The sequence below is a fragment of the Gossypium arboreum genome, chromosome 2 (genome assembly GCF_025698485.1).
Source record: "Gossypium arboreum isolate Shixiya-1 chromosome 2, ASM2569848v2, whole genome shotgun sequence".
Lineage (NCBI taxonomy): Eukaryota > Viridiplantae > Streptophyta > Magnoliopsida > Malvales > Malvaceae > Gossypium > Gossypium arboreum.
The window spans coordinates 108,040,378-108,062,180 of NC_069071.1; the positions used below are offsets into that span (position 1 = coordinate 108,040,378).

General features: G+C 34.3%; 2 protein-coding genes across 2 annotated transcripts; both read left to right on the forward strand.

Moving 5' to 3' along the window:
* The first annotated feature begins 1,140 nt into the window (after positions 1-1,140).
* On the forward strand, positions 1,141-6,073 carry LOC108457985 (transcription factor TGA3). The gene is made up of 10 exons (XM_017757210.2): positions 1,141-1,412; positions 2,571-2,623; positions 2,716-2,882; positions 2,973-3,044; positions 3,362-3,421; positions 3,488-3,565; positions 3,719-3,782; positions 4,323-4,594; positions 5,067-5,291; positions 5,674-6,073. The coding sequence occupies exons 3-10, from the start codon at positions 2,730-2,732 to the stop codon at positions 5,812-5,814; spliced, it is 1,065 nt and encodes a 354-aa protein (XP_017612699.1). The 5' UTR covers positions 1,141-1,412; positions 2,571-2,623; positions 2,716-2,729; the 3' UTR covers positions 5,815-6,073.
* A 12,167-nt stretch (positions 6,074-18,240) lies between these two features.
* Positions 18,241-21,692, forward strand: LOC108460575 (uncharacterized J domain-containing protein C4H3.01). The gene is made up of 5 exons (XM_017760114.2): positions 18,241-18,798; positions 18,956-19,030; positions 20,440-20,579; positions 20,835-20,972; positions 21,330-21,692. Exons 1-5 carry the CDS (start codon positions 18,534-18,536, stop codon positions 21,534-21,536), a joined length of 825 nt encoding a protein of 274 aa, XP_017615603.1. The 5' UTR covers positions 18,241-18,533; the 3' UTR covers positions 21,537-21,692.
* The last annotated feature ends 111 nt before the right edge of the window (positions 21,693-21,803 follow it).

Sequence of the window (21,803 nt, forward strand, 5' to 3'; positions counted from 1 at the left end):
GCCCCCATCACATACTAATCAACCACCCATACCTTTATAACCAACTTATAGAGTATTTTTCTGGTGTGACCCACGTTAAAATTGGAGGAGATTATGGGTTAAGCGAGGATTTAATAAATTTTAAGTCTGTTTTTTTAGATTTTAATTTAATTTTATTCGAAAAATTGGTTTAAATTTTTATTCAAGTACGGTTGGATAAAAATGTTAAAATCTCGATCTTACCGATTAACTCGTATTAATTTTTTATATAAGAATAAATTTAAAAATATAATACATCAAATACGCTAAAAATATTAAAATAAATATTTCTCAACAAATTAAAAATAAATTTAAAAATATTTATACTTAAATAACACCAAGATAAATGCACATTAACAAGCAAATACATCTAAAATAGTAGCAAAATTAACAATAAAACAATAGTTATACAATATCCAAATAATAACAGTAGAATAGTAACAATATAATAGCAAAACGGCATCAAAATGGCATCAAAATGCAACAATATCTTTTTTTTCAAATTTGAGTCGAGGCCAAAAAGAGCTTACTCAAGGTGGGCTTATTTTTTTCCCCAATTTTATTTTTTGAGTCTATATTTTTACTTAAATCTTCTCACTCTTTAGATAGTTAACACAAACTGACTAAAAATAATATGCTGTCTCTAAAATCCCTCGGCTTAGAAATACAACAAAACCCTATCAAATCTCTTAAGTGAAGTTCGTGAGATTCTTTAAAATCATTAACTTTATTTGTGTTAAAAATTTTGTTATATATAAATATTTTGAAGCATATAGTAAAAGTTGTGTCGTGTTACTTGTAATACTAAGAAAAAATATTGTTAAAAAGAAATACCTTTGGTTTCTAGAAATGTATTATTATTGGAAATAAAAAGAATAGGACTATGGAAAAGATGAGTGGCTGTCTGCTATCTTTACAAACTTCCCAACCAATCATATTCCACCGCGTGGGTCCCCAACGGACGACCACCAGCAAATCCTTTAAAGGGCCAAAGGTTCGTTATAATTTGGACCGGGAAATGACGTCAGTTATGGTGACACTAATTGAGGCCCGAGGGAATAAGTGGCGTAGGTTAAGGGAGAGTAAGGTGCGTAGGATAAAAAAAAAAAAAAGTTAATGCGCATATTGTCTTTTTCCTTGTTTATATTTTTTGCTGCTGTAGGAACACTCAGACGTTAACGTTTGACTAGAGATTTTTAGAAATAAATATATTTATAAATTCTTTCTGTTTATGAACTATTTTTAATTTTTGGGTTGTTTTCTTTTATTTGCTTTCATGGAGTGGTTGAAAATGCTGTTTTTACAGCAACAACCGAGTGTTTGAGTGTTCAATTTCTTTCTTTCCTTTTTTAATTGAAGGACTTTGATTATCTGAAGTTTTGTCGATCCATAAGGTTAGTAAAGTTTCTCAGCTCTCAATTTTATTTTATTTTTTTGTAAATTTTGAAAGGCTCAATTTTCTATTTATTAAGATTAGTTAAGTTTCTAAATTTCTACTTCTGTTGTTTTCTATTCTGGGTTGACGAGAAACTTGAAACTTTTGAGAGATTCAATCTTCATTTTTCCTTCTTTGATCACATCAGTTTAGTAAATTTGTGCTTTACTGGGTTGGTGTAATCTATGATGGCCATGCAGGAAGTTTGGTATACTTTGTGGATGCTTGTAATTTGTAACATGTAACTTTGGCGCCAATTAAGAGCATTAGCCGAGTCTAGTTACTTATTAAGAGCAAGAACTGAATGTAAAAGGAGAGCTGGTTGTCTTGTAATTTGGTACATCATTGTGCAGTGAACTAATGTTTAATCATGAGGGTAAAAGTAACACCTATACTAGGAGATAGATTGCATGTTGTCCTCTCTACTCAAAAAATTGAGCAAATTAGTCCCTGCAAGTTAGATAAAAGAGTAAATTGGTCCTTATGTTAAAAATTTCATCTATTTCTATTACATGTGGCATGTCATGTGTCACTGTTTGGTTATTCTATCAATCACACTAGCTTTTAACAGGACAAATGGATGAATTTTTTTACAGAATGATCAGTTTGCTCTTTGATCTAATGTACAGGGAGTTATTTGCTCATTTTTTCAGTAAAGGGGGCAAAATGCAATCTAACTCTTAGTACAGGGGCGTCCCTGGTACTTTTACCCAAATTTTCTCATCTAGATTTTCATGTGAAGGGAAACTGAATTTCATTAGGCTTGAAAATGTTGAATAGTATTTTCTTTGTTTTGAGTTTAAGAAAGATAGAGGGGACATCTTGTTTATAACTTTGCTATGTTTCCCCATGCCTGTTTGCTAGTTATAGATATTCATTTAGAAGTGTTAGTAATTTCTTTTTCTAGTCATTTTTATTGCCTTTGGAGAAAACTAGAAACCTTCATCCAACATCCTTAATAGTAATGCACGCTTGAAAGAGAGGGAAACTCTTAACATAACTCAATTGGTCCAAACAAGAAAAATTATTAGACCCCTCCTACATACAGCTTAGATTTTCTGTAGTTCTTGGCACTTTTGCTAGTATTGAGATGATCTTTGTTGTGTTCTCGTTTCAGCATTTCTATCACTACATTGTTTTCCACCCATGGAGATTGATCCATAGATAGAGGTAAGGAAACAATGAAAGCATTGTTGAAATCTCAGATTCTGTCCTCGGCATAAGATTTGTAAGCTATTTGTTGGTTTTTGGTTCTGTTCCAGTTGCTTGATAGAGTATGAGCTCTCCATCAACTGAACTTACCAGAAGGATGGCGATATATGAGCAATTCCACCATATAAGCAGATGGGCAGACACCTTCAATAGTGACAATAGTCCAAATATTGGATCATCCACAATTGTTCCAGCAGATGTCAGGCTAAAGAACAAGGTGAAGTTGCATCGTAGTTTTATTTCTTGGTTGGTTGAGCATTTTCTTCAGTTTCAGGCTATAACTAATTTATGCTGATTTAAATCCTAGGCTGAATGTATACCTTGTGAGCAAGTTGAACCATCCATTAGTGATCAAGAAACCAACAAGCCCACCGATAAGGTAATGAATTTGCCGCATTTGCTCTTTCTCTGCAAGACACACATCTTCCCTCAATAACATTTAAGAAATAATAGCTTTTCTTTTTCCGTCATATGTGCTAATGCCTACTTGTGTGAGCATTTTTGCTTAAGGCATGCTTCAAAGTCCAGACATAACCCTGAACCCTTTTTAAAGGAAAGTATTATAAAATCCAATCTGTGCGGTTCCTGTTCTGCGGCTGTGTAGCTGTTTTACATTTTAAATATATTAGAACCCCCGCATCTCCTACCTGTTTCAACTGTATTTATCTTTTATTTAAAGAAGCATAATATGTGCAGATACAGAGACGTTTGGCTCAAAATCGTGAAGCTGCTCGTAAAAGCCGAATGCGGAAAAAGGTAGATGAACAGTTATTTCATTGATTGAACATATACAAGTACTTGTAAACTGATTTTATCTTGTAGGCCTATGTTCAACAACTAGAATCAAGTCGTTTGAAACTAGCTCAATTGGAGCAAGAGCTTGAAAGAGCTAGGCAGCAGGTGAAGTGAACTCTCCCCCCGCGTCCCCCAAAAAAATATGTTTTCTCTGTTTATCAACAAGGCATTTCTTTTTATTTTCAAGAAAAAGATGTCTCTTTTAATCATGTTTATAAATGTGGCAAATGTAACAGATTAGCTAATGCCTTAATGCAGGGTATACACATAGCCGGTGCATCCGATGCTGGTTATTTTGGACTGTCTGGAACTGTAAACTCAGGTTTGTGATCTAATCTACTTCAATTATCATTGTTTTTGCTTTATAGATTGACTTGCAGAATATTAACCTTCCCGACATCTTAGTTCACTGCCATATATTTGTTTTATATGAGAAAGTTCTATCATCTTATTAGCACTTTTTTGAAATATTTCCTTAATTAAAGTGGTTATTATAGTTCAATGGCTTTCTTCACTAAAGTCATGAATGAAAGTTATTATGCTCGCATGTTTGTTAGCATAAATTTTGTATAATTTTCATTCTTTTGTAATTTTGACATTCACAATAATGATATTGCATAATTGGAATCGGTAATCTAGTTGTCATTTCAAACAATAGATCACAATGCGAAGCACATAAGTGATGGAAGATTTAATTTATATAGCTTTCAAAGAAAGTACACTTGTTTTACCTTATGCTTCATTAACTAGCAACCAATGAGCAAAGGTTTCCCTCCCTTTGAATTTCACATTTTTCTCGTGTAAATGTAAAGTGCATATGTCTTGCTTTCTTGTTTTGAATCTTTTCATTTGAATTTGGCAGGGATTACTTCATTTGAGATGGAATACAGGCACTGGGTTGAAGAGCAAAATAGACTGATCTGTGAACTTAGAACTGCAGTCCAGGCACATGTTACTGATATAGAGCTCCGTATACTCGTAGAAAGTGGCTTGAACCACTATTACAATCTGTTCCGCATGAAAGCTGATGCTGCTAAGGCAGATGTCTTCTATTTGATCTCGGGTATATGGAGAACTTCAGCCGAGCGTTTTTTCCATTGGATCGGAGGATTCCGCCCATCGGCGCTTTTAAATGTAATGCTCAATCTCATATAGCTCTTATTTTTCTGGAAGGCTGCCAATTCGTTCGATTAATATGAATAAAGTCATCCCAAATTCTCTCATAAGATATCTACCCTACATAGAATCATGGAGATCTTCCATGTAGGAAACATTTTCTTCGGAGAAGCATGTCCAGATCCTCATGAACTTGCAAAAACCAACTACAGAAACTATTGCCTATTATTTCACCACTTGATATCAACTGTTGCATTAGTAAAGAGTAAAAGAGTAAAGTGAAGACAAGTACATTCATCCTCAACGATCTGAAGCTTTATTTGGATATTTTCAAATCTTTAGTTTCTTTTGTCTTTTCCTGGAGATGCCATATGAGCTACCGACTGAGGTCAATAACTTCTCATGATAATCAAATAATGTAGGGCTGATGCACCAATAGTAGCTACTTTTCTACTCATGAATTATGGATTTTGGAATTCTGTTTGTTCAGGTTGTGGTGCCACAAATTGAGCCGTTGACTGATCAACAGCATTTGGAAGTATGTAATCTTCGACAATCTTCTCAGCAAGCTGAAGATGCTCTTTCCCAAGGAGTAGAAAAACTGCAGCAGAGTTTGGCCGAGAGTGTAGCATCTGATTTGTGTTCAGGAAACTACAGAGCTCAGATGGTTGCTGCAATAGATAAATTGGAAGCCTTAGAGAACTTTGTAAGCCAGGTATGACATTCTTTGCTTTTCATCAGTTGTATCTGATCACTTGAACTTAAATATTGAGTTCAGTCTTTTAAATGAAAAATCAAAGCTTGAGAGCCACTGATGTTTTTGTTTAGCATTTAACCTAAAACCAACTGATGCCAAACTTGAAAATTATGATCACAAGCAATCAAAGACTGACGATATGAAATGACACCACTTTAACGGCTTTCACAGCTCGGAGAGGAGGGAGAATGGAGTTTCTTTGTTTCATGACAATTTATGTAGAAATATATAACATATCTAAGTCTAGAATTGTTTGAATAATTCTCGAGTGTATGTTAGTATATTATCCTAAGATGTGCACTTTGTTTACTGGATTTTGCATGTGTTGTTCCCAAAACAGGCTGATCACCTTCGCCAGCAGACGCTGCAGCAGATGGCTAGAATCCTGACAGCCCGTCAAGCAGCTCGAGGTTTACTTGCCATGGGGGAATACTTTCATCGTCTACGTGCTCTCAGCTCACTTTCGGCTGCTCGTCCATGAGAACCATCAATATGTCTAGGCTGTATTCACCAGAAGTTTGTTCCTCAACTGGTAAGCATTTGGATTTTTGGAGGTCTTGTTTTATGAGCCACAATATATATGTATGTATATATATAGTTTTCAGAGACTTCTTGGGCATAAAACTTGTAAATATGAACCCTTATACTGTATCTCAAGAAGAATTTTAGGTCATTAAAGTTAGATTTACTGATGCTGTATAGTACTTTCTATATTCATTGGAAGCTGGAGAATTATATTAGCAAGCTTGTGATTATCTTACTTTCGGCAATTTTTGGTTATTTCAGTTAGTGGGACAAGAAATTTAGCAATATTAGAATTTCACACTATAAAATTCAATGGTTTGCAAATTTATTGCATACACAAGGATTTAGGCATGTTGAATTAACACAATGAATTTTCTAAAAAAAATTAATCATAACTTTAGACAATTAACTAGTAGAAGCCGCCCCAGGTAAGTGTAACATTCTCTATTTTTTCCTTTTAAAAATGCTAAAGAAAAAGGTTGAAAATAACAATTAATTAGCACAATTATGTTGTAACTTGTCATATTTCCTCCGTAAACGAAACGTTTGAATTCTACTGTAAAAAGGATCTTTGCTACTTACTTTTGAGTGAAATTCCAAATCAAGCCTTTTTTTTCTTTTAAATTATAAAAATAAGTCGATTTTTTGAAAAATTACGGGAATGGGCCGATTTTGATGAGACACTTCCAACTCAAAAATATTACCAGTAAAATGTTTCCAGATGAAAGCGTTTTTTGTTATATCAGCACTAAAAGTGGCTATCGAAACCATTTTTTTGAAAACGGGAAATCGACTTTTGAAAACGAAAAGTTGGGAGTCGCCACCAATCGTTTTTAATAGGGTGTGATTGGATCACCTCAAAATACGGTCGTTTTTAATAAATAAATAAATTTTTCAAAACGACGATTTTGGTCTGCGAAAATAGAAAACCGGTTCGGGAGTCAGTTACGTACGAGGAAGGATTAGCACCCTTGACACGCCCAAAATTGGTACTTGATTGATTATTTAGTGTCTTAATGTCGAAAATTAAAGATTTGGACAGAGTTCAAAACGCGATCCTCCTTTTATTGGCTTTTAAAACATTTAGGTAAGTTAAATGTGGATTAAAGACCATCTCACCTCAAGGTAAAACATTACATCCAGTACGTTAGGACATAACATTTTTTACCCTCAATTGTGAGCTTGCCTTTAAAACGTGCGTTTTTACCTTAATAGGATATTCGAATATTCAAAACAAACAAAGAAAGCGAAACCCAGTACGTTCGGGCACGATTCTTCGAATTCTTTAAATACCGAACATTGCCTTTATTTTGAAAATTTTTGAGAGTGAACTGGTAAGAGGATATTCAAATATTCAAGACAAACAAAGAAAGCGAAACCCAGTATGTTAGGGCACGATTCTTCGAATTCTTTAAATACCGAACATTGCCTTTATTTTGAAAAATTTTGAGAGAAGATCAATGGATAAATGAATTAAGGACATATATTTTTTAAAAATGATGATAATAGACAACATGAAAATAATAATATGAGAATAATGTTAACCATATATAAATAATAATAAATAATAATAATAGTAATTAATAGAGATAATTAATAAAATAACAGTAATAATAAATACAATAATGTAATAAACATTGTGCTAATAGTATTAATAATAATATTAAAAACATGATGATAATAACAAAAATATGTTGACGATAACATTAAATATGGGGATAATAGTAAAAAAATTTGGAATAACAATGTTAAATTAGTAATAGTGAGAAATAGTAAATAATAATAATTTGATATAAAAATGGTAACCGATAATAAACAATGATATAAAAAATAATATAATAAGTCTATGTATAATAGAAATTTATATTTACATAATAAATATATAATAATATGAAACATAACTCAAATTAATTAAATTAATAGAAAATAATAAAAAACAAATATAAAAATAATGAGAATAAAGCTCAAATTAATTAATTTAACAAAAAATAACAAAAATAAAAAGGGGTTAAATTGAATTAAAATGAAAACTTTGGGGCCAAATCGAAAGGAAATAAAATCGAGGTAAACTTCCTCTCTTTTCCTTCTTTAGTTTGTGTAAAGAAAAATGTGAATGCCAAAGTAAACAAAATTGAATAATATAAAAAGTTACCTTAAAAATCTGATTTGTATTCTCTTTGATTTCGTATGTGTATTCTCTAAAAAAATTCCCCCCCTTACAATAGTTTTTCCATAGCTTTTATAGCCAAATTTTACAACTTATAACAAGTAGGGTGATGGAGTTAGTGGGGGTAATGGAGGTAGTGGATGGTTTAGTAAGGTGATAGAGTTAGTGGTCAGTTTAGTGGGGTGTTTAATTTAGGCTGGTTTGATTGGGTCCGGGCAGAAATTGGGCTCAACAGCTACCCCTCTTTGCTCGTTGTCATGTAATGGGAACGAAGCAAAGATTACAAAGGCCAATTTTGCCCGGTCTTGTCAGATCTTGGCTTCTTGGTGTAACCTTATCGCAACCCACTGCATCCTATTACTTCTAAATGAAGATACGATTTGTTGGAACTTTATCTGATCCGCTCTTGCTCAACGAAGATAAGATCTGTAATTTTAGCCTGTTACCCTACTGCTTAGGAGGTTAAGGGAGTCTTGACTGCTCCCACCTTTTCGGAGAGCCAGGATCTGTAAATTTTAGCCTGTTACCCTACTGCTTAGGGGGTTAAGGCGAGTCTTTGACCTGCTCTACCACTGCTCGGCGAGCCCAAGTCTGTAAACTTTAGCCTGTTACCCTACTGCTTAGGGGGTTAAGGCGAGTCTTTGACCTGCTCCACCACTGCTCGGCGAGCCCAAGTCTGTAAACTTTAGCCTATTACCCTACTGCTTAGAGGGTTAAAGCGAGTCTTCGACCTACTCCGCCACTGCTCGGGGAGCCCAGATCTGTAAATTTTAGCCTGTTACCCTACTGTTTAGGGGGTTAAGGCGTGTATCTTTGATCTGCTTCACTATTGCTTAGGGAGATAAGATCTATAATCTTCAGCTTGTTACCTTATTGCTTAGGGAGTTAAAGCGTGTATCTTTGATCTGCTCCACTATTACTTAGGGAGATAAGATCTGTAATCTTCAGCTTGTTACCCTATTGCTTAGAGAGTTAAAGCCTGCTGTTTTCGATCTGTCCCACTATTGCTTAAGGAGACAAGATCTGTAGTTTTTAGCCTGTTACCCTACTGCTTAGGGGGTTAAGACTGGTGGTTTAAATCTGCTCCATTGTCGATACATGGAGATAAGATCCGCTGAAATTTGATCTGTTCCACTCTTGCCAATAGGATGAAATCTGCTATATTTAGCCTGTTCCACTCCTGCTCAGTGGGATAATACTGGTGGTTTAAATCTGCTCCATTGTCGATACATGTAGATAAGATTTGTCAAAATTTGATCTGCTCTGCTCCTGCTCAGCGAAGATAAGATCTGTCGAAATTTGATTTGTTCCACTCCAGCCAGTGGGATGAGATTTGCTATATTTAGCCTGCTTCACTCCTGCTCAGTGAAGATAAGGCTGATGGTTGAAATCTGCTTCATTGTCGATACATGAAGGAAAGATTTGCCAAAATTTGATCTGCTCTGCTCCTGCTCAGCGAAGATAAGATCTGTCGAAATTTGATCTATTTCACTCCTGCCAGTGGGATGAGATATGCTATATTTAGCCTGTTCCACTCCTGCTCAGTGGGATAAGGCTTGCCAAAATCTGTAATTTTAATCAATCTTGCTACACTGCCTACTGGGGAATCCATCTGTAGAAGTGATTTCCTGTGGTTTATGCTTATGCTAAATGATTAGAATGCTATGATCAACATGAATCAAATGCCCCTAACTAAATGTATTATGAATGACATTTGTACGAATGCAGAATGTCATAAAAATAATCCCATTTTAATGTTTGGGCTACCATTACTCGCTGTCTGTTAAGGCTATCGCTTCACTGACATGAGTCTTTCTTGTTCAGCTGCTACTTTTCGACAGAAAACTCTTAGAAACAATCCATTTTGTTCAACTGGTTTGCCCCACTATAATTTCAAGGTCTAGTCCACTGTACTTCATGGGATATAAGGCTTGCACCATCTTCAAACTTTCCTACTGCAACTCGGGAGAATATAATCTGATTCCTTTTCAATTCATTCCCCTACAATTTTAAGAGTACAGGATTTGACTCTTCTTCCATTAATTTGGTCTGCTACACCATTCTTTGGGTGTCATGACTAGATGTATATGGTTGATATTTGCATGGATGCAAAATACCATCTTTCTCTCAAGAATAATCCCCTTTTAAAGCTTGGGTTGACATTGCTTGCTATTCGTCAAGATTGTACCTTCGATGCAATATTTGTCTCTGATATATTTGACAGAAAATCTTAAAGGGTAGTCCCTCAGACAATTCCAACCCTTAGGCTCGGTAAATTCTAAACAACGATCTGTTTGAGTTCTGTATTATTTAGAAACTTCTACAGTCATAAGCAGAATCTCCTTTGTGGAAATATTTTAATCTATATTTCAATGCGAAATGTTTGAAAGAGATCATGGCAAGGGATAATAATGAAATTAATTAAGAGCATAGCTCGCAACAATTAAAGTAATTGGAGATATCCAAGGTAATAAAATAAAAATGATTGGGGCGTATCTCGAAAAGAATAAGGCAACCAAGGATAGTAAACATGGGTAAGATAGAAAATGCCCCAGATATCGCAGCCTGAGCTTCTCTGTACAAACTTCTTGATGACCATTTGAGCTCAACATGTGTTTAGGTGATCCGAAGTACTTTGTCAATGCCCCAAGATGTAGCATATTTCCTCATTGTTAACTCAAGCATAGTAAGACTACTGTATGCCCCACTTTCGATCCAAATTTGAGCCGCCCTTTTCAGGTTTTCAACTCAAATCCCCTTTAGTCTCAAAGTGCCCTTTGCGGGTTTTCGCCTTGGCCTCTCCTTTGCTTTTCTTTTCTTTCTCTTTTTTGTTTTTCTCTTCTTTTTCCTTTTCCTTTTTTCTCTTTCCTTTTTTTCTTTTTTTTTTTTTGAAAGTGAAGTATTCTTCGATTAAATCCAAGTTCACAGGGTCAGGCAAGTTCTTGCCATTTATCTTAATCAACACCAATGCCCCCACCAGGGATAAGGTCATTCCCAATTTGGCATCCATTTTCACTGAGATCCTTTTGTATGGGAAGGATCCTTCTCAAAAATAAGTTTCCTTGATGAAATTTTCTGGAATGATCTTTCTGTCATCACTTCGTATCATTTGACCGTAACGGATAATTTTCGACCTCCTTTTTTAATCAGGTTCACTTGATCATCGGAATTGGATTTACTCAACTCTGACGAAACTCATGGAGAAGAGACCTTGCCAAAATTGCATTCATTCTATAAATCAACGAAAAATGTTGCCCCGGTGGAGGTTCTGATAGAGGCTCCCATGATCTTTTTTTTTTGCACCGTTCATTTTCGGGCGATATGGTATTTAATATTGAACAACCCGGATGCTTCAGATATCGTACTGCTATTTAAATTTAGTACATCGTCAGACACGGTCCCTTTCGGTACTCCATACTAACATAGAAAATGCTGGCTATTGACCTCGCATCATTGACATATGAGGCAACTTTTGTCCACTTGGCAACATAATCGACGACCACAAAAAGAATCTATACTCGTCAGAGGCTTTTGGCGATATCAGCCTGACGGCACACATGCCCCATATAGAAGAAGACTATGAGTTTCACTGATTCTTTGCAAGATGAGGTTTGCTTCTCATCTTGTTCACCGTCATCAAAAGATCAGGAGATAAGCTACAATCTTAGTCATCTTCAAAGTCTTGAGGTCCCACTAAACACATATCTAGCTCAAAAGGAGATTCTAAGTTAACAATAGTGTCACTCATATTATTGATATCTGGAGACCTGTTATAAGGATAAATGAAAATTTGAAGAACAAGAGAAACCAAGAATATTTACTCGTGTGGTATGATCATGAATGAAATGGTAAAGAACAGATGTTTGAAATAAGAAACGAAAGAATGTATTTCATTGAAATAAAGACGCTAGACATAAGCCTATTTCACAAAAGGATTCTTATTACCTCTAGGCTTAAAGCAACAAGTGTATTTTGAATATGACTCTAGATTAGCCCTAAAAAATACAGGGATCTCTTCCACCGTCCCATCGTTTAAAACACTCCCAAGTATGCAAAGGTGAATGCCTGTCAAATTCTTTTCTCTGCATCATTGATTATTGTGTTTATCCCCTCATCAGCATGGTTGGGTAACAAATTTTCTACGCCAGACCTGTTGTTGAACTTCACAATACCCATTTCAACGAGCCTTTTGACTAACTTTTTAAAAGGGATGCAATTTTTTATCAACTGTCCCGTGATTCCCGCGTGGTATTCGCATTGGGCGTTTTCATTGTACCACTTAGGGTATGGAGGTTGCACGGGTTTTGAGTAGAACGGTGCTACAACATGTGCATCAAATAATCTTTTGTATAGCTCCTTATATGTCACTGGAATAGGGGTAAACTGTATCATCTCCGTATTTCTCTTTGTGCTGGGCTCCTGCCTTGGTGCAACTTGCTGGCCTGTGACTACCATTCTCGATTGATTAACAATGAAAGGCTTTGAATATCCTGAGCTCACATTACTCACTTCATTTTCTCTCTTCTTTGGAGCTGACCCCCTCGTGCTTTCTCCAGCCTCTATTTTCTCGCACCTTATTACATTCTCAATCATTTCACTAGACATCACTATATCTGCGAAGCTCTTAGTTGCGCTCCCCAACATGTGATTGATGAGAGGTACCTTCAAGGTATTGATAAAGAGTATGGTTGTTTTTTTCTAGCAACGGTGGTTGGACTTATTTAGCGACCTCCCTTCACCTCTGAGCGTACTGCCGAAAACTTTCGCTTGACTTCTTCTTCATATTCTGGAGTGTAATCCTGTCGGGCGCTATATCCGTTACATGACCATACTGCTTCATGAAGGCCTGTGCTAAGTCCTTCCATGATTTGACTTGAGCCCGACTCAACCGATTGTATAATTTAGCCGCAGCCCCAATCAAACTATCTTGAAAACAGTAAATCAATAATTGGTCGTTGTTGACATATCCTGTCATTCTTCGACAGAACATTGTAATATGGGCCTCGGGGCAGCTGATCCCATTGTATCTTTCGAACTCTGGCATCTTAAACTTTGGAGGGAGTACCAAATCTGGGACCAAACTCAACTCCTTAGCATCCACTCCACATTGGTAATCAGCACTTTCCAATACTTTGAACTTCTCCTCCAACCATTTACATCGATCTTCGAACTGTTTTGGGAACTCAGCTTTTGCTTTTTCCTCTTCTGCTGCATCGTCGAAGTCGAGGACATCGAGGGTTATAAGATGGTCTCCAAGGTATGAACTCGAACTTATTGGGAAATTTACTGGTGCTGAAGTGCTGGTTTGATACAGGGGTTTAACATCAACAGACAGCCTTGGTGGCTGTGCTTGCATGTTCATTGGGGCAAAGCTTGTAGGACAAGTAGAGTCTTCGTTGTCATTCCCAGTATCAACCATTGGGCCTTTTCCTTTGTCAGACCCTCCCCTAAACAGCTGTGTCAGCTGACTTATCATGTTGTTCTAGGATTCTAGTATGCTTCTCTGGGATTCCAGCATCTGATCCCTTATCTCTTGTTAGATCCTGGCCAACTATTCATGCATCTGTAAATGCAGCTGCTCTTACATTTCCTTTTGCATATGTTCTAATTTTTCCAACCTCTGATCCATGGCTTTTGTCTTTCTTCGAGTGTAATAGCGATGTTCTAGGGTAACTAAAAATAACCTCTAGTTAATAGAGTTCTTTTTTGAATTAATACACATGATGTGATGTAATGCAAATGCATGGGATAAATACAAAAGAAGACGTCGACTCTGATTCAATTCCATTTAGAAAACTTTACTGGAAAACAAAATCTTTTACATAAAGTGTATTACATATATGGCTTGGCGCTAAATTCCCTTACCGAGTTGTGGCTACGATACTGGTGTAGTGCCTTCTCCAACTCTGCCGCTTTTTTCTAATCGTGTGCTCTCTGACCATTTCCGGATAACCACATTATCCTCCACTTTATCAAGGAATTTGCTCTCCATAGAAAAACTTTCTATTAGTAACCGAACCGTGAATCGATACCTCCTTTTTATGATAAAAATGCTATGCAATGTGATGCAAACATAAATAAAATGAAACACGTTAATACAGGAGAAATAAATAACCTAGAACACCTATCTGGGTAACCACTAAGGTTTGGCGTAACCCTAACTAGGGTAGGCTCCTAGGGTTTACTATATGTGGTTCAGTTCTAAAGAAAGGGGTACCTGAACCAGCAGATTCCTCAATCCTCACCCATTATAGGCTCATATGGACCAAGTTTGGTTCAGGGGGATACATTTCCCTATGGCCACGTGGAGGTGAAAACCTCACGAAGACATAGGTACGGATGTATCCCGGAAGCGATCCCCTAGCCCATGCGGAGGTGAAAACCTCACGAAGACATAGGTACGGATGTATCCCGGAAGTGATCCCCTAGCCCATGCGGAGGTGAAAACCTCACGAAGGCATAGTTCCTCACTCACACTTAAAAGGTACGACCACAACGGTCATGTAATATGATGCAAGAATATATCGAAAGACTCGACAAATAAAGTAAAACCCACAAGATAAAAACCGACAAAGACATAGAAAATGCAATGAGAGGATCATAGATTTAAAAACCCAATTTCCAATTTTTGACAAGAAGACAGAAAATAATCAATTTACAACTCGACTCTCTGATGTCTCCAGTGGAGTCACCAAGCTGTCGAAACCATTTTTTTGAAACCGAGAAATCGACTTTTGAAAACGAAAAGTTGGGAGTCGCCACCAATCGTTTTTAATAGGGTGTGATTGGATCACCTCAAAACACAGTCGTTTTTAATAAATAAATAAATTTTTCAAAAGCAGCGATTTTGGTCTCGAAAATAGAAAACCGGTTGAGTCGATTCGTCACGAGGAAGGATTAGCACCCTCGACACGCCCAAAATTGGTACTTGATTGATTATTTAGTGTCTTAATGTCAAAAATTAAAGATTTGGACAAAGTTCAAAACTCGATCCTCCTTTTATTGGCTTTTAAAACATTTAGGTAAGTCAAATGTGTATTAAAGACCATCTCACCTCAAGGTAAAACATTACATCTAGTACGTTAGGACACAACATTTTTTACCCTCAATTGTGAGCTTGCCTTTAAAACGTGCATTTTTGCCTTAAGAGGATATTCGAATATTCAAAACAAACAAAGAAAGTGAAACCCAGTACGTTAGGGCACGATTCTTCGAATTCTTTAAATACCGAACATTGCCTTTATTTTGAAAATTTTTGAGAGTGAACTGGTAAGAGGATATTCGAATATTCAAGATAAACAAAGAAAGCGAAACCCAGTACGTTAGGGCACGATTCTTTGAATTCTTTAAATACCAAACATTGCCTTTATTTTGAAAATTTTTGAAAGAAAATCAATGGATAAATGAATTAAGGACATAGATTTTTTAAAATGATGATAATAGACAACATGAAAATAATAATATGAGAATAATGCTAACCATATATAAATAAAAAAATAATAATAATAGAAATAATTAATAAAACAACAGTAATAATAAATACAATAATGTAACAAACATTGTGCTAATAGTATTAATAGTAATATTAAAAACATGATGATAATAACAAAAAATATGTTGACGATAACATTAAATATGGGGATAATAGTAAAAAAAATTAGAATAACAATGTTAAATTAGTAATAGTGAGAAATAGTAAATAATAATAATTTGATATAAAATGGTAATCGATAATGAACAATGGTATAAAAATATATATAATAAGTCTATGTATAATAGATATTTATATTTAAAATAATTAACTTCGCTTAAAAATATATATATATTTACATAATAAATAATAATAAATAAATAGTATAATAATATGAAACATAACTCAAATTAATTAAATTAATAGAAAATAATAAAAAATAAATATAAAAATAATGAGAATAAAGCTCAAATTAATTAATTTAACAGTAAAATAACAAAAATAAAAAAAGGGGTTAAATTGAATTAAAAATGAAAACTTTGGGGCCAAATCAGAAAGGAAATAAAATCAGAGGTAAACTCCCTCTCTTTTCCCTTCTTTAGTTTGTGTAAAGAAAAAATGTGAATGCCAAAGTAAACAAAATTGAATAATATAAAAAGTTACCTTAAAAATCTGATTTGTATTCTCTTTGATTTCGTATGTGTATTCTCTAAAAAAATTCCCCCCTTACAATAGTTTTTCCATAGCTTTTATAGCAAAATTTTACAACTTATAACAAGTAGGGTGATGGTGGTAGTGGATGGTTTAGTAGGATGTGGGGGTGATGGAGGTAGTGGATGGTTTAGTAGGGTGATGGAGTTAGTGGTCGGTTTAGTGGGGTGTTTAATTTGGGCTGGTTTGATTGGGCCCGGGCAGAAATTGGGCTCAACAGGCAACACCAAATTTTACTACATAAGCACGAAAATTTATAGATGAGATATGTGTATAACAAATGTATATTAGTAATGTAATTATGCATGATAATGTAACAAATTTTACATAATTATGCATTATTCGTGCTCATTTGTACTATAAACATTTGTTACATTTTCAAGAAAAAATTTAAACTCTACAAGTAAAAAAATTATAAAATATAATGCAGCCTTTAATTTTATATTGTTAGTAAAAAAAAGAAAGCAATCCCACATTGTCTATATATACACATCTCATATTTCACATTGCTTAAAAAAATAAGGGAAATGAAACTTTTGGCCTATATAAAGGTTTGCTTTGTAAGTTTTATTTCCACATTAATATGTGGCACAAAAAAAAAATTGGTGTTATTACTTTTAATGCTGATGTGGCAAAAAACACTTTCAACGAGAAACATTTTACTTCCTGAAAACATTTTGTTAAAATTGACCCATTCCCATAATTTTTCAAAATATCGGTCTATTTTGTAATTAAAAAATAATTTTATTTAGTAATTTAGTCCTTACTTTTTATAGAATTTAATTTGTGGGAGAATGATTCGTATATTTTGGAAATTATTTTTCTTTCGAATGTAATTTCTAAAATTTTCATATATAATTAGAAAGTTAAAATTAACTTTTGAGATAAGATTACTCTTTTCTTTTTATTTTAATACAATATTTTTTAGCCACAAAATCATAGAAGTTATTTAATTTTAAACTTATTTTAAATACTTTCGAATTAAATTTAAAATTATATTTCAATTTAAATATATATCAGATATTTTAAACATATTTTAAATATTAATTTTGAGAAATGTATTAATTTATAATAAAAGTAAATCAATATTATTGAATAATCATTAAATGGCATGTTTGATAATAATAACCTCACTTTTGTTAATAATAAAATAGAGATAAACATTAAATCTATATATGAATTTTGTTCAAACATGCAATTTGATATATGAGCGTTGATTTAATGAATTATATCGTGAAACTTGAGTTGTAATTTATATATATGTATATAAACTTTGATTTTGATTTAATAGTACACATTTAGTGAAATGAATATGTGTATTCATTTTCATATTAGATTAATATAATTATTTATGTGTGCTACATATCAATAATGATAATTCGATAATATTGTTAATGATTTATGAATAATAAATTAAAAAAAATTCACGTACAACATTGTATGTGGAATTAAAGTTCAGACCTCATAAAAAAAATCCTTAATTAACTAAAATTTTGTAAAGGAAATTAGAAACCCAGCGGAAGCGGAGGTTAAACCTTGTATTAAAGTAAAACGATTAACTGCTATAGACCGAAGCTGTCCACAAGCTTTCAGGTAAAAGGAATTAAAATAGGTTAAAATGTGCTGTTAGTCCCTATAATTTGACGAAATTTAATATTTAGTCCTTATTTTATAAATTTAAAAATTAAGTCCTCCCATCTTTTTGATTGAAAAATATTAGTCCAGACATTAAAATTGCAAGTATTATCTGTGGAATTTTATCAATTTAGAATTTTTATTAGAATGTTTTCATATAAATTGGCATATGATTGATAGAAAATAAATAGGTTAAATTGACAAATTTTGATAAAAACTACTAACAATATTTTGATTGGATTAGGATTTTTAAATTTAAAAATAAGAGGATTGAATTTTTAACTTTTAAAGTATGTGGACTAAATCTCAAATATTATACAAGTACAGGGACTACCAACCAATTTTAACCATTAAAATATTTATTTTTATGTGAACAAATGAAAATAATTTTAGTGAAAAAAAAAACCCCTGAGAGAGAGAGGGAGAGAAGAAAAATAGAAAATTGAACTTTTTTTATTGAAAAAGAAAAGACAGTGAAGATTCAAATATCGGTTATCAGAACCTATTCACTTCCTTCACGTCATCTTTCTTTTCCTCTTTTCAATTTACCGGCTCTGCCATGCAAAATCCCCAATTCTTATCCAGAAAACCCTAATTTTTTTAATTTTCTAATAAATCTTATTTTCATTTCCTTTAATTTTGATTTTAATAACTCAAGCTCATAACCCATCTGAAAAAGAAGAAAAAGGAAATGAGCAATTTGAGGACTGTTTGTAGGCCACACATGGTCTTCACTTCATTGATGTGTAGTAGCAGGCACCACTACCTCCATCAAGCTCGATCCAGAACTGGAGTTGCCTTTCGAAACCCTGATTTTAGGTCATCTTCCTTCTCTCCGTGGCTCCATTTGTCCAGAGATTTGAGGAGGAAGGAGCCTTGGTTTCGGGTCAATCAAAGAAGAACTGTCGTTAGGGCATCGAATTGGTCCGATCAAAAGTCTCCCTATGAAACTCTTGGTAATTGTTTTAGTCCTTATCCGCTATTAGCTCGATGAGAAAAGCGCCTTTCTTTTTATCGTTTGGTTATATTCCAGAAAACAAAATACTTCTAATAATTTCTTTTTCTGGGTCTGCTAATTGTAATTATATTGGAACTTTGATTTCTAAACAACAGAGTTAGAAAGGGATGCTGATGAAGAACAGATAAAGACTTCATATAGACGTTTGGCCAAATTCTATCATCCTGATGGTATGCGTCCCTTTAAAGTTTCATAAGTGAAATATGTGTTCTTACTGACTTGATTTTGTTTTCTTCCATCTTTTGGGCATTGGTGTTGTGATTGAGAATGAAAATTTTGCGTTGGAATATTTGGGGGTTGGGCAAATTAAATGTAGGTCTTTAAGTAAAGTGATTAGAAGTTTAAAAAATAGAAGTTGTTTATAGTGAACTCTGTTTTATTGATTACTGTTGAGGGTTATAAAATGAGCTGAACAACAAGGAACCACAGGGGTTTAACTTTTAAGTAGTGGGATTAAGGTAATATCGTAAGAGTTTAATTGCCCTTGAAGGTGGCTTTTGCTCAGAAACAAAAATAAAGAGTTCTGATGTTCTAAAAAGTTAGAGAGTTTGGCCTTCAGATGATTTTGTATGGCTTGCAGTTTCAGCTAATGGGCTTTCAGGTGGAATTGAATTATTTGAGATATTAGGAGTTTTTGGTTGGTAAGAAAGGTGACTTGTGATTTTACATGTTTGCTGGGAGAACTGTTTTGCAGACTTTTTGGCAGAGATGAAATCATTGATCTTAATTGTTTCACGCTTGTTTGTGATGATTTCTGTCTTATCTTCCAACAATTCCCGAAAAAGGCTTTTGTATTTAGCTTTGGTGTCATTCTTCTTGAGTTTATTATGCCTTTTGAAGTCACTTTGATGAAAGCTTTAGTTTCATGCATTGTTCAAGGAGTTCTTACAGAGTTGTCTCATGTGTGGGGTGATCCCTTCTAACTGGTTTTTGTGGTTAACTTTTTTTTGTTCATGTTTGGGTAATTCTTTGTTGTTACCATGGATTTCCATGTTATTCGGGCATTGGTATAAGCTAAGGGAGCTGGGGATTTGAGCTGCTAGAATGATGTTTGGAGGTAATGCTGCTTTGGATGCTCAATTCTTGATTGTTACGCAGAATTTTTGTAAGGTTTGAGGTGTTTTTTTGTTTTTTTTTTTACCACTGTAACCACCTTTGAGTTTTTCTTTTTTAAATAAAATTTTACTTTGGCCGAGCAAAAATATATATGTGTGTATGGTTTCAATATTACAGTAAATTCTTTTTATGTATTTTCTCATCATTATGGTTTCACCATTAGCCCTTTGTCTAGTAACAGAAAATTAGATTGCAAGGTTATTATGTGGTAATGGGAGAGTTTATCCTTAGCAATTATTTGGGGTATCCCTCTTGGTAGGACGTTTCCGTGTGAAATTCTTTTAACTGTATTATATAAGAAATCAGCATCTGAAACGGTTGAGAGGAGAGTGTAATGATGTTATGTTGGGTTAAATTTGGATGCTAGGTGTTTTTATCGAGTACTGAAAATTTGTTGGCATTTCAGCGATTTCTTAAAAATGTGGCATCTATTCTTACTAACTGATCATTTTTCAATTTGAAGTCTATAATGGTAAAGGGACTCTTGAAGAAGGTGAGACTGCTGAAGCAAGATTCATTAAGATTCAAGCGGCATATGAACTGCTCATAGATGGGGAGAGGCGGAGGCAGTATGATATGGATAATCGAGTCAATCCAATGAAGGTAAGATATGCAATTTTATGGAATCGAACTTTGTTTGGGAACTGGGTTTATTTAGATGTGGATTTTCCGAGTGATTTGTCATCACCATTTTTCCCCCCTCTCTGAAATTGAAGATTGAAGCTGTGCAATAAGAGACCTAATATCCTCGATCCAAATTTGCTTGGGAACAAATTGGATTGGTCCCCCTCATTTTACTCTTTGTCAGCTACACTCTTAAGAGTCACATTTCCTTTTCTTTTTAATCCTTTCTTCCAGGCATCTCAAGCATGGATGGAGTGGCTTATAAAAAGGCGGAAAGCTTGGGATCAGCGTGGAGATATGGCTGTTTCTGCTTGGGCTGAGCAGCAGCAGCGTGAGCTGAATCTCCGAGTCCGCCGTCTTTCCCGTTCTAAGGTAACTAACTACTTCCGAAACTTCTCTAACAATATAAATGTACGAGGGTGGACTTCCTAAATAAACATTTCCTGGTTTGCCGCCTTATGTGTGGTAAATTTTAGTTTTATAACCAGTGTACAGCAGTAGAATCTAAATTGAAGTACACACATGGTTTAGCATTGAAGAAATTGAATGAACTTGAAACTAATTCCTAGTTGACTCAAAATCTGAAAGACTGTTAATATTACTATTTTTCATTACCCTATACACAATCAACTTCATATCATTAATTTTTATGTTTCAGTCAAACAGATGGTGCTTCATTCCAGCGTAGTTGCTAAATATCTGAAAATATGTATTTGGGTGAAATTGCAGATAGATCCTGATGAAGAGAGAAGAATCTTGGCAAAAGAGAAAAAGGCATCAATGGAACACTTTAACAGTACTCTTAAGCGGCATACGCTTGTGCTAAAGAAAAGGGATTTAATGCGCAAGAAAGCAGAAGAGGAAAAGAAAAAGGTTATAAATCAGCTTTTAGCTGCAGAAGGCCTTGAACTCGATACAGATGATGAATCTCAGTAGAAATATATTATGTTGTACATATTCATTTCTTTATGTACCTCCTTATTAGATCCCTCCCGCATATACATAGATGCATGCTTTTGCGCTTAATCCAAAGGAAATACAGAAACTGTATATAAAATTGCTTCAAGTTTAAGAAAGAAATTGTTATTACAATGCGGGTGTATGTGTTATGGTGAATGCATGCAACTGCATGTGCTGGTGCAAAATCTAGCCCTTTTTTAGCCTTAGAATGCTAATTAAAAGTTGGAAAGAGGGGACATCTAA

Excerpts from the sequence above, each read along its gene's own strand:
- LOC108457985 (XM_017757210.2), top strand. The coding sequence starts at position 2,730 with ATGAGCTCTCCATCAACTGAACTTACCAGAAGGATGGCGATATATGAG. Across the intron at positions 3,422-3,487 it reads AAAGCCGAATGCGGAAAAAG|GCCTATGTTCAACAACTAGA; the intron begins GTAGATGAACAG and ends TTTATCTTGTAG. Across the intron at positions 5,292-5,673 it reads TAGAGAACTTTGTAAGCCAG|GCTGATCACCTTCGCCAGCA; the intron begins GTATGACATTCT and ends TTCCCAAAACAG.
- LOC108460575 (XM_017760114.2), top strand. The coding sequence starts at position 18,534 with ATGAGCAATTTGAGGACTGTTTGTAGGCCACACATGGTCTTCACTTCA. Across the intron at positions 20,580-20,834 it reads ATCGAGTCAATCCAATGAAG|GCATCTCAAGCATGGATGGA; the intron begins GTAAGATATGCA and ends CCTTTCTTCCAG. Across the intron at positions 20,973-21,329 it reads GCCGTCTTTCCCGTTCTAAG|ATAGATCCTGATGAAGAGAG; the intron begins GTAACTAACTAC and ends GTGAAATTGCAG.